At 39.7% G+C, this 13,067-nt stretch overlaps 1 protein-coding gene across 1 annotated transcript in view; it reads right to left on the bottom strand.

Annotated features, from left to right (window-relative positions):
* Nucleotides 1–13,067, bottom strand: part of arhgef10la (Rho guanine nucleotide exchange factor (GEF) 10-like a) — a 159,487-nt gene that overhangs the window by 25,337 nt on the left and 121,083 nt on the right. The window contains exon 22 of the mRNA XM_060858048.1: nucleotides 1,168–1,382. Within this exon, the coding sequence (XP_060714031.1) occupies nucleotides 1,168–1,382 (215 nt within the window). The remainder of the gene's footprint in view (nucleotides 1–1,167; nucleotides 1,383–13,067) is intronic.

The raw sequence follows: 13,067 nt of genomic DNA, 5'->3' as shown, positions 1-13,067 counted from the left end.
AAGAAAGAAAGAAAGAAAGAAAGAAAGAAAGCGAAAAAAGTCTTGGATTTAATTTTCCCAGTTTTCCGCTTAAAAGGCACAACAACTGCACAATTTTGGTATTTGTTGTGATTTAAATGTGTGTCAATTTGGACAGAAGACTTTAATTAAAACAATTTAATTTAGACTTGTTTAAAAAAATAAGGCATACTGTAGGTTCTGTTCACACATTTAGAGAATTACTCAAGATTTCTCTTAGGTTGCTATCGATTACTTTGAGGCATCTTCACCAGCATTTTAACTTTGCTAAACTTATCGTATTAAAGCGTAGTTCACTTTTCACTGTGAAGAAAAACAAAATGTTATTTTAAACTGTAAGTTATTAGCGAAACATTACAAGTTCTTTATCCTTGTCAGGAACTTGGTAGATCTGGATCCCAGGAATGCTGGCTGTAAGGTGGGAATGCCACTCCATTTCAAGGCAATTCACACACTTTCACACCTAGGGGCAATTTCATGTAGTGATTCCACCTACAGACATGTTTCTGGGTGCTGAAGCTAGAGGAAATCCATACGGACACACGGAGAACAAGCAAAACTCCACACAGAATGTAACTCAAGCTCAGGTGTCTTGACACCTCTCAAATTCTTTTTCATTTCAACTTTCAATTTTTTCAGGTTGGGAGTTGGGGCAATGATGAATCTCTTAACGCAGGTCAGTTCAGTTTATTGAAATTACCTGTGTGTAGTTCATGCCTCCGGGGTTGCCAGATCTTTCTTACGTAATGGGTTTCGAGATAAGATTTTTCCTTTGCTATCAAATTGAAAAAATAATACAGTTTAAATATGGCCCTTAGTCAATAGAAAAAAATCTGTAGTCAGTGGTTATATATGGATCTTTAGCAACTTCAGAAATGCAAAATTAAAGATTTATGTCTGAATCATTCCCATCTAAGGTCAATGTGATGTAGCTAGTCTACCTACTGGCATGTTTTTTTGATGTTAAACTTGAATAAAAATCCACACAGACGCATCACGAACAAGCGAATCTCCACACAGATTAACCCAAGCTCAGGATTGAAGCAAGGAGCCTTGACACCACTCAAAGATTTCACGCCTGCGGTTTCACCGGATGCTACTGTATATGCAGCAACGATCAACCTCTTAACCCAATACCAATCACGCTACCTGCCATCATCCAGGCCGACGCAGACCGTGTTCCCAGCTGCTGCTGCGGTGTTCTGAAGAGTAGCGTTGGTGTTGTCAGGATGACTGGGCTCAGACACGAACTCCAAACAGTGAACAGGAGCTCGCACCTGAAAGCTCTTCACTGAGTGCGGAGTAGTTCGATTCAGGGAGAAAATCTCCACGTGACCCTGTGCACAATCCCCACCACTTGCTACCTGCAAGAGAAATAATGCAGAGATATCACTGAAGGAGACAGTTGCTTAAAGACAAGTTATTTTGCATGTCCAAAGCAGTGCTCGGGTAGGAGAAAGATAGAAGAGAGAAAAAAGCACACTGGGAGAATACAAAGTACCCAGGAACATCCAGAAGAGGTCTGTAGCAGAATGATGCTAGAATGCTGCGGTGGTTTGCTATCATATAACAAATGATAGCAAACCACCGCAGCATTCTAGCATCATAGTAAAGCTGTTTCTAGTTCTTTCTATCTTATTATGGTTATAGAGTCGTCAGGTTTAAAAGTCCAGTATGAAAACTTGAGCCTCAGCTATTAGCACAGCAACGACAGACTCAAATGTCGCACATTTGACCATCAACCTCTTGACAAACTGTAGTATTTATCTTGTCACTTTTTATTTTATTTGATCTGCACCAACTTCAAGATTTGCATGAAAACAGGTGGAGGAACTCTTGCTTTTCTCATGGACTCTTAATTGCTCTGTAACTTTCCTTTAACCCTCAGCTGAAAGGTCAGCGCTCACTTAACATTTGAGATCTACAGATGATCTGCTAGTCTGTAGCAGAATGATGCTAGAATGCTGCGGTGATTTGCTATCATATAACAAATGATGGAAGACAATAATTGACAGACACACGCTGGCCGGTTTGCAACCATTTTATTTTCAGTAACTGTTTTATCCTAGTCAGGGTCTTGGTAGATCCAGAGCCTATACTAGTAACACTGGGAGTGAGGTGAGAACACACCCTTGTTGGACGCCAGGCTAATGACGAACACCTTGCACACACTTTCACACACTCATTCACACACTCATTCACACCTAGGAGGGTAAGCATTCCACCTCCAGGCAGGTTGGAAACCTAGACAAACACAACAAAACCCCAAGCTCAGGATTAAATCAAGCTTGAAATTCAAATAGACAGATAACTAATTTATTTCTATTTATTATTCACAGCGATGCCATGTTCTTCAGGATGAGGAGGACTACTAAGCAGGAGCCGTATCCGTATTTTTCATTCCACTTCAGCATGATCATTCGTACTCACTCGTTATAATAACGTACAGTACATCTACAGTACACTGCTACAATGATGCTTGTACTATACTGATGTCGGATGAGCTTTGTACTGTAAGTGCAATATCTTCAACTATAACATTTGGACTACATACAATGTTTACACTGCTTAACCCTTTTGACTAGTACACTGGCATCCCAGTCTGCTGGTGAAATGAAATTGAATTGTACTGTATGACATTTTCAAGAAGTATAAACAAAAAAAATCGCAAGTATAAACAAATAAACGGTACAAACAATATAAGGCGATGTGGTACTGTAAACCTAGTGGTTAAGGCATTGGACCCCAGGTCTCCCAAGTTGCCACTGCTGGGCCCCTGAGCAAGGCCCTCAAAGCTCAGTTGTATAAAATGAAATAAAAATGTAAGTTGCTCTGCATAAAGGCATCTGCCAAATAACAAACAAATAAACTCACAAGTCGCAAAGATCTAAAATGACTCAGGACTCTTTTGGGTAAAACTTGTGTTTTTCCCTCTGTTAGATAACCTTACACAGACTTTTAGTGATTGAAGATCCTAATTTTAGCTGCTTATGATGGAGCACTTAGGGCATCCCAGAGAGCAGAAATGGGTTTGATATAACCATTTACTTTGAAAATAGAAATCATTTGTTTTTTTTTAACATCTCTATGAATATATTGCATCTAGTAGGCAAGATAAAAAAAACAGAAATACTCATGAAAAACTGAGATCCTTCAAGTGTCTACCACTATTAACCACCACTGTGGAGTCGGACAAGACAAAGATATGGAACCAACAAAACAGGCACAAATTCTTTTTTTTTTTCTTCTTTTACTTTCCATATAGTGGTAAAAATTTCTTGTATTGAATATGTCTAATGTTCTCTCCGTGCCTCGGGGGTTTCCTCCGGGTACTCCGGTTTCCTCCCCCGGTCTAAAGACATGCATGGTAGGTTGATTGGCATCTCTGGAAAATTGTCCGTAGTGTGTGATTGCGTGAGTGAATGAGAGTGTGTGTGCCCTGCGATGGGTTGGCACTCTGTCCAGGGTGTATCCTGCCTTGATGCCCGATGACGCCTATCTAATATCTTCCACTATACCAGCATCCATTGTTTACAGCTCTCTATTCTACTTGATTTATTAGATATCCAGTGCCATACATACTGTAGTATTATTCAATACATTCTGGTTAACATAGAACATTATATATTCATATAACCTCAGCAGATTATGGATTTAAGATCAATAATTCTGTAAATATTTTCACAGGAAAAAATTCCTCAGGTTCAGAGTTAATTTGCGACGGTCTGTTGAACCCGCATGTAGTTCATGCCTCTGAGGTTGCCAGATCAAGTTTTTAGGATATCTGAAAGATTCAGAACTTAGGTTTTAGTCAGTATACTGTATATTAGCCATTAATATTCCACTGAGCAGAAAAAAAGACGGGATAGAAAATAATGACTGAAGAAGCAGAGCACATATTTTTCCTTTGCTATCAAATATAAGAAAATACAACAAGCAAGAGACAATATATTAAATATTACATTTCTATATCGTTGCTGTCGGGCGGAAACCCCGTATGTCCAAATTTGGTCAATTACATATTTTTTCACATATCGATGCTATTGGTCAGTCCCCACGTGGGTCTGTTATTTTTACAAGTTATTAACCAATCTAAAGTCTTGAAAATAGCTTGAGCGCAAATCTCATAACTCCATTGGACACTTCAACTGTCCACCTCTTCCTCACTCCGTGGGAGAGCTTCGCGGCATATTTCTCCTCAAGAAGAGTCGCAACGAGTCAACACGTCTTCTGAGGTAAATGTCTTCAAAACACTGGGCTCAAAGAAAAAAAAATCTTGACCCCCACTAGTTCTGGTGCTCGTCTGAGGACAGGAATTTAGCGCAAGACAATCCACTGCAACGCGGACTAAACCCTGTGCACTGCAGATAAGGTACGGCGTTTTTTTCATTTCCTGAAAAATAACGGTTTTGCAGATACGAGGATTCCGCCTGACAGCGACGATATACTGTAAATCCAACTTAATAGTCAGTGGATTTTTGATGGCGTTTGGGTACCAGCACAAATTTAAAATCAAGATATATGGCACTAAAAGGAAACCATTACCATGAGGGGAAAAAGCTAATCTAGAATATAATATAATGTAATAACTATTTTTTTAAAGGTGCCAGATAAGAGAAGAAAACTCTGGCAGTCATTACCGTACTGAGGATCACCGTACTGTCTGTTCTAGTCAGAGGTATAATCAGGGCGATTCTGTACCCATTATGTTTGACCAATCAGTTTTCTGCATTATTTCTTGTTCCCATGGACACCAGGCATAAGGGCGAACCAAATGATGATGGAAATAATGACAAAATGTGGGATCATACATTTGCTACTGTGCTGTACTTTTAGATATAAAGAAAAATCTTCAGCTCTATTTGAAATGAATCGTTTCGGCTTTATTCTCATTTATTGCCAAGCTTGTCTCAGACTGCCTTGATGAAATTTGCACTTTTTCTCTATGCCACAAATCTTTTTCTTTTTCTTTTTTTTTTTTTTTTTTACTGTCAGCAATTTTTATTTCAATGCCTACTGTAAACTGGGCCTGATGCATTCGGAGATTCATCTCAATAACTTAAAAAAAAAAGGTTTTTAAAATTGAGAAATCCATCTATTGTTTAAATGGGAAGGGATTGTTGAAGTTGTTTACCATTTGATAAAATATCAGGATTTCTTTTAGACTGATGATTTAAATCAAGTGGAAGAACATCATCAACAGGGAGTTAGAGATGAGGATTTAGAGGGCAATTACTGTAAGCTATTTGACCAGAGCAATGTATTATATCCCAAAAACAAGGAAAGGAAATCTATTACACATTCACACACTTAAAGGTGGGGTCTCCGTTGTTTAAAAGCCAATGTTGACATTTGAAATCACCAAAACAAACACGCCCCTAACCCAAATGGGTCCCACCCCTGTTTTGATAGCTCCGCCCCACACATACACCAGACAAGTATAACCCAGACAACTATTATGGCAGAACCTGCTGGGGCGACTGGCCGAGGGGATTTTTTTTAAATGAACTCAATGAGTAATACTATGGTATTACAAATGTGTTTTTGTAGTACTGTGTGTTGTACCGTGAAAGGTTTAGCTCCGTTTCACATGGAAGGAGACAGTCAACACCTAGAACACGAGGCAGAGCTAATGTTAGAGGCAGAGGTCGTAACGTTGCTGCCGTTAACATGGAAACAGAAGACTTGGAGTGTGTGCGCATGTTTCAGGCACAAAGACGTGCAGTAACGCAAGTAAGTGTATTGATTGATTTAATATTCTGAACTTTAATTGATAGAAAGCCATATTCTGTTAGTCCTACTTCTTGCCTTATCGTAAGCCTTTCTTCACTTTCTTTCTTTCTTTTTATCCGCAATAAAATGTCAATGTTAAAACCGCTTTCTGCTAATGTCACACATGTGTGACATTGTGTGTGGATCAACCTGCTGGATTGTTTGCTTTGTGGTTGCAATAAACTCTGCAAGTGGATTCCGTACCTTCTGCCTCCGGTGGTCCATTACAGAATACTTCACCACAGTTGAATGCAGTGAAGATCACACAGCTCTAGAATCTCGGGGAAATGTCCACTGTGTACCAAAAGCAGCTAGTGGCTTTGCAGGCTACTAAAACTGTCCTTATACAAAATCAACAAGGGCCACCCTCTCCAACATCGCAAACCTCGTCCCTCATGTAGCAAGCCCGTACACGTGACATTGGCGGAAAAATTAAATGTTTCAACAGGCGGCTGCTGCGGCTTTCCCCGACAGTGTGATATGTTCTTTGCTCACCAGCCAGAGGCCTATCGGGAGGAGAGTATCAAGTGTGCCTTATTTACATCATTACTCACAGCGAGAGCACTGGACTGGCTTGACTCTGATCTGTACGTATGCACTTTTTATTTTTATTCACTCCGTAACTTATTCACAACGTATTCGAGTACCCAGCAGGAGGGAAAGACGTTGCAGTGCAGCTCCTACACCTACAGTATGCCAGGGTACTGACTCAATGGCAGATTACATGGTAAGGTTCAGGACATTAGTCACACAGAGCAGTTGGGACAAATCTGTGCTCCGTACTGTGTTTTGGGAGGATTTATGCACAGCATTGCAAGCAGAATTAGCATGCAAGGACGTGAAAATGCCGCTATCCGAGGTTATTACAGTGCCTATTTGCTTAGACAATCTTTTGCGCAAACAACACGCTACCAACCCACCCTACTCCAGCACCAGGTACGGAGGGGATTTCCCTCTAGTGCCAGATGAAGGAATCCACCCCTACTACCTATATACTCCTGGATTCTCTGTGATGATGTGGCGAACTCCAGCATCTTGTACACTGGGAGGAATATGGCCCAGAGGAACAGACCTCAAAGATATACTCAAAGAATACAAGGAGGTGCTCCTTGGGGGTGTCGGTGTGTGGTTGTGGTGGTAGGGTGTCATCTATGTAACATCTCCGCCTGCAATGCCATCACCAAGCTGCCAGAGGGAACCCTCACCCAGGTTTCGAACAACTTCCCGGGTCAAGGTCATATCCGGATTCTATGCACATTTAAGACACATGCACACTACAGTCGGTGTGAAGTATTGTTTGTCTCTGCTAAGTAGAAGTATTGTCTGTCTCTGTATTGTGTTTCTATGGTTTGTGATTTGGATTTGCTTTCGCTTTCTGCTTTTCTGCTTTTGGTCTTAGTTTATTCTGACCTTGTCTGTGGATTCACCCTGGTGGATTGTTTGCTTTGTTCTCATTAAACTCCGCAAATAGATTCTGTAACTTTTGCCTATATATATAAGAATTGTACCTCATTCAAATTCAAATTGTTCTAGCAAATTTCTCCAGCTCTACAATTCCATGCTCCAAAGGCATACTTGGAAAGGGGTTAAGTAATAAAATAATAATCCACTCTAAAGAAACAGAGGGTTTTGCTTTTATCAATACTCCCTCGTGGCACCTTGTTCATTAATAATTCATTCCCAATGCAGCAGAGACACTCACAATTACAAACTAACAGAACTCATTGGCAATCCCAGCGTGCCTACACGCAAATTGGCTCATCCGTCGATGCTTAACCCTAAATCCACCAATTACCAAAAGCTGTCAATGAGCTGCAAGTTCAAAAGCTTGAAAAGAACCAAAGTGCCAAGTGTAATATTCATAAAACGGCATGGAGGCAGAAACGGGGAAGATGCTTCTGGACAGCGAAGATTAATCCGTTCTCCAAAAGAGACCTCCGAGGCCTAAATACAGTGTTTCAGCCACAGAAAACTTGCCACAGAAAATAACCGTCCCATAATTTGTTTGATTTGTAACACAGCTACAGGATGTCTAGCTAAAGGCCATTGCACTTGATAGAGAGACAAAAAGCTAATAACAGCCTGCAGCACCGGCTGCATGAGATAGTGTAGACTTATCTCTTAGTCCAAATCCCTAAAAACAACCCCATCCCCATGTTAGCGCTGCTTATCCTCTCTTGGATTCAATTCAATTACTCCTAGAATCCAGTGAGATGGACAAACTCATCAGGACTTGTTTGGAGGAATAGATGTCTGGAAACATGCCCTGGACTCGCCTCTGTTTCTCAGCCAGGAAGCTGTGAAAGCTTCCCGTTAAGCCAATGTACTGTCAGAATTAATAAGGCTATATTTGTGGAAGAGAGAAGGGAGGAGCAGAACAGGACATCTGAGTGGTATTTTATTTCTTACCCGTAATGGTTATATAGCTATCATCCCCACTTTGGGATGTTCTATGATCAGGATAAACAGCTTACCAAAGATGAATGACTTTTCCATTTCCCATCTATCCTTCCTTCCTAATTTCTGACAAGCTTCAGTTTTTTATTGAGTTTTGGAAGACTTAAAGAAACTTCCATAAACGCCTACAAAAAATCCTCTGACTATTGATGGATGAATAAACTTTTGAACACTATGACGTATTGAACTCTTTTTCATAAGGCATACACACTGTAACCGACAAATGATAATTGCGTGCAGATCTATCAACCCAGAAGAGGGCAGGAGAAGAGTAAAAAATCAGTAAACATTCATTCATTTTCTACTGCTTATCTGAACTACCTCGGGTCACGGGGAGCCTGTGCCTCAGGCGTCATTGGGCATCAAGACAGGATACACCCTGGACGGAGTGCCAACCCATCGCAGGGCACACACACACTCTCATTCACTCACACAATCACACACTACAGACAATTTTCCAGAGATGCCAATCAACCTACCATGCATGTCTTTGGACCGGGGGAGGAAACCGGAGTACCCGGAGGAAACCCCCGAGGCACGGGGAGAACATGCAAACTCCACACACACAAGGCGGAGGCTGGAATCGAACCCCCAACCCTGGAGGTGTGAGGCGAACGTGCTAACCACTAAGCCACCGTGCCACCCAACCAGTAAACAGAAAAAAAAATAATAAAAAGTATTACAATATATTTTCAATACAGTCCTAAATCTTGTCTGTTGTAGTTGAAGGAAACTGTTTCCGCACTGATATTTTCACTGTTGATCTACTTCTCAAACTGTTTGAACATGACTGCACTGATAATGCAAAAGAGCAAACAGCATTTTTTAATTAAAATAAGATTCGACACTTGATTTTATGCTTATTTTTATATTTCCTAGCATTTGTACTGTTTTGATTAAAAATGTCCTACTTTTGCAATTCTCAGCCAATTGTGTTATTTAATTATTTAAGTCCTACCTGACTTTTCTATTCACATGAATTCTCACCTAAACATCTCCTTAACCCATGATCCCTGCAGTAGAGGAGGACTATTATTTATCTTAGCATAATTGGACGGGTCAATTTAAATCAAAGTAATGTCAAATAAATTTGTCTCATGGTAAACATCTAAACTATTCCTTTGTCCAACGATCGATGAACAAAGCCTGTTTGAGTCTATAAAGTGAGCAGAGGGTGAAAGCTGCACATCTCAGTAAAGAAGGTGTTGTACTCTAGGAAAGATCGATATTTTAATTAGTAGCAGGTGCTTAGAGGCTACAAAGCTAGAGAGAGAAAGACAAATAAAAGGAGGGAGGGAGGACGCCCGACTCACTGACTTAGAAGCAATGTCATTAATTTGATCAAAGCCACAAGAAAAATCCCATGAGGCTATTTTGTGTGGCGTGATTAGCGTCGTTCCTCATTGAGGAGGCGTGACGTGAAGTCTTATCCTCCCTCAGGTTTTTCTGCATTTATCCAACAAGCGTGAAAATCCGAGTAAATGACACCTGCCATGAACTAAATGCTGAATCGATTGGACCAAAAACAAGCGCACACCATTTTCACTGGTGGAATGATTAAATTTGTGACTGATTTCTAATTGTTATAAAAGGTTATTCAACATTGCTGACATTTTCTGAACTTTAGTTCGACCCTTTTTAAGCTATGATCAGGTAAAAAGTGAAACTAGAGCAAATTCATTCATTCGTTCATTCATCTTCTACTGCTTATCTGAACTACCTCGGGTCACGGGGAGCCTGTGCCTATCTCAGGCGTCATCGGGCATCAAGGCAGGATACACCCTGGACGGAGTGCCAACCCATCGCAGGGCACACACACACTCTCAATCACTCACTAGAGCAAATTACATGTCGATAATTTGTTCCAAATGTAACGCAGAAGCCTCACATCTATAGCGAACCTGCAGGTTTAAAACTTTTAAACAATACCTTAATGTGTCTTGTGATTAGACTAGGAGTTATTTACCTTTTAAAAGGGAGAAGTATGCGAGTATGTGTGTATGTAATTATTGACGTAATTGACTTAAATTGAATACTTATTAGGGGGCACGGTGGCTTAGTGGTTAGCACGTTCGCCTCACACCTCCAGGGTTGGGGGTTCGATTCCTGCCTCCGCCTTGTGTGTGTGTGGAGTTTGCATGTTTCCTCCTGCATGATTGGCATCTCTGGAAAAATTGTCCATAGTGTGTGAGTGAATGAGAGTGTGTCTGTGTGCCCTGCGATGGGTTGGTACTCCGTCCAGGGTGTATCCTGCCTTGATGCCCGATGACGCCTGAGATAGGCACAGGCTCCCCGTGACCCGAGGTAGTTCGGATAAGCGGTAGAAGATGAATGAATGAAAGAATACTTATTAATATCTAAAAATACTTTTGAGTTTAAAATGAACTGTTTCCATACATGTTTCATGTTTTAAGTAAATATTTTAAAGCCTGCATTGGACATTTTTTTTCCAAATGATGTTTAATGATGTTTTTATGTATTTAAGCATTTTTAAAAATGTAAATACCTTAAATATTAATTGAGATTCTTTTCAAAATATCTATTATTTTAGTTCCCACATTAAACTCTTCTCAAAATAATTTTTAAAAAAAATCTGCACCCACAAGCCAGAAAAAAGCGACTTTAGACCTTTGCGTAAGCCGTCACCGTACGAACCATCTTGTAATTCATCTAAACATTTAAAGAAGATTGACTGAGCTGCAAAATCAGACAAAAGGCACCATGAAGCCATTTCTCTTTCAGATTCACTCCTGAGTCTTGGCCAGAATATCCCCAGTAATTCAGAATATCCCCAAATACAATTAACTCAAACACACAGATAAGGGCATCCTTTTGTGTCCAGGGGGACTGATTGGATTTGTCCAGCTGCTGTGGACTTTAGGATTATGTGATAAACTGAACAAAACTGGAGAGCAAAATGGAGCCTGTGAAACTTCTAAAAGTGATATTACTTGGTTATTATATATAGAAGAAAGTGGTGGACGGCTGCAATATTGATTGCTTCATGGATCCTGAGATGAATTTTTAGAAGAAGGAACTAGAGTTATTATAGATTTTGACCTTTTGTCTTGTTTTGATGCTATTATACTAATGAAGCAATCTTTTCCTGGACAACACGAGTTTTACAGTGCAGCAGTCACTTGTATTACTCCAGGTACACTTCCTATCTAAAGAATAGTGAACACGCTGAGAACCTGTCATAACATATCCATAAGGTATCTCCAAGTTGTTTAAATTCATTTGAAAATGTAGTGTTATTTAGTGAAATATAGCTTTCGTCATAAAGAACTATTATTAAAGAAGTAGCATTATCTAACTACTAAGAAATAAAACTGAAATACTGTTCATTTTCTTCATGTTTTGTATAAAAGTGATGACTTATTGAAGCTTTTACCTTAAAAACACTACAGGGAATTTAATCCAGCTAGGCTTAGAATTTCACATATCATACCTACATCAGAACTGTCTAATGTACTGTATAGATGTATAATGCCTTGTACAGGACTGTAATATAAGTGTAATGTAGTTTTATAAATAAATAGCAACATCTAATTAATATAATATAATATAATATAATATAATATAATATAATATAATATAATATAATATTCATTCATTCATTCATTTTCTACCGCTTATCCGAACTACCTCGGGTCACGGGGATCCTGTGCCTATCTCAGGCGTCATCGGGCATCAAGGCAGGATACACCCTGGACGGCGTGCCAACCCATCGCAGGGCACACACACACTCTCATTCACTCATGCAATCACACACTACGGACAATTTTCCAGAGATGCCAATCAACCTACCATGCATGTCTTTGGACCGGGGGAGGAAACCGGAGTACCCGGAGGAAACCCCCGAGGCACGGGTAGAACATGCAAACTCCACACACACAAGGTGGAGGCGGGAATCGAACCCCCAACCCTGGAGGTGTGAGGCGAACGTGCTAACCACTAAGCCACCATGACCCCCTTATAATATAATCTATGAAATATATAAAGGTTTTCAGTGTTTTATTCAACATGTAACCTGTAAATAATATCATAATATCAGTGTGATTACAGTTGAAATACATTACAAGAGAGAGAGAGAGAGAGAGAGAGAGAGAGAGAGAGAGAGAGAGAGAAAGAACGAAAGAAAGAAAGAAAGAAAGAAAGAAAGAAAAAGAAAAATATATATATATGTGGTTATGGCCAACATATCAGGGATGATAAAGTTTACAGACAAACTGGAAAAAATTTGTTCATCTCATTTCCTTTCTTTTGCACTGTTACACTTTTTTCCTATGCCTAGTATCTGAGATATAGTAATAACAAAATAATCAAGTCGCACTCTGTGGTCAAGCCAACATTTTCATATTGGTCTGACTTTTTCTTCTTTTTTTAACCATTCTTTCATCCCGAACCTTCATAGAGCGAGCAGAATATTTTTGTCTCTTCATCGACAGCCTTGTATCTTGGGCATGAAAATTACTTTTTCCATTCGTGTCTAAATGGAGGCGATTTCTCCTTCTTTGCAGGTGAAGCCACATTTTCTTATCAGTCCAGGTAGGATTTTGAAAATGACTGAACTGAATTTTGCTTAGACGTAGCTGATTGTTGTGCTTTCTCATACTAGCTTCTATTATGATTTTTTAGCTACGTACCACAGTCAAATTTATTTATAAAAAGGCCTTGTGTAAATGTTTCATTGCAAACATACTTTGTCTAACGTATGACTGCTTTGTGTTAATATTTTTGTAGACAGACAGACAGACAGACAGACAGACAGACAGACAGATAGATAGATAGATAGATAGATAGATAGATAGATAGAT

The sequence above is a fragment of the Tachysurus vachellii genome, chromosome 22 (genome assembly GCF_030014155.1).
Source record: "Tachysurus vachellii isolate PV-2020 chromosome 22, HZAU_Pvac_v1, whole genome shotgun sequence".
NCBI classification, from domain to species: domain Eukaryota; kingdom Metazoa; phylum Chordata; class Actinopteri; order Siluriformes; family Bagridae; genus Tachysurus; species Tachysurus vachellii.
Note: the sequence above shows the minus strand (reverse complement) of the source record. Positions and strands in the feature narration are given on the sequence as shown.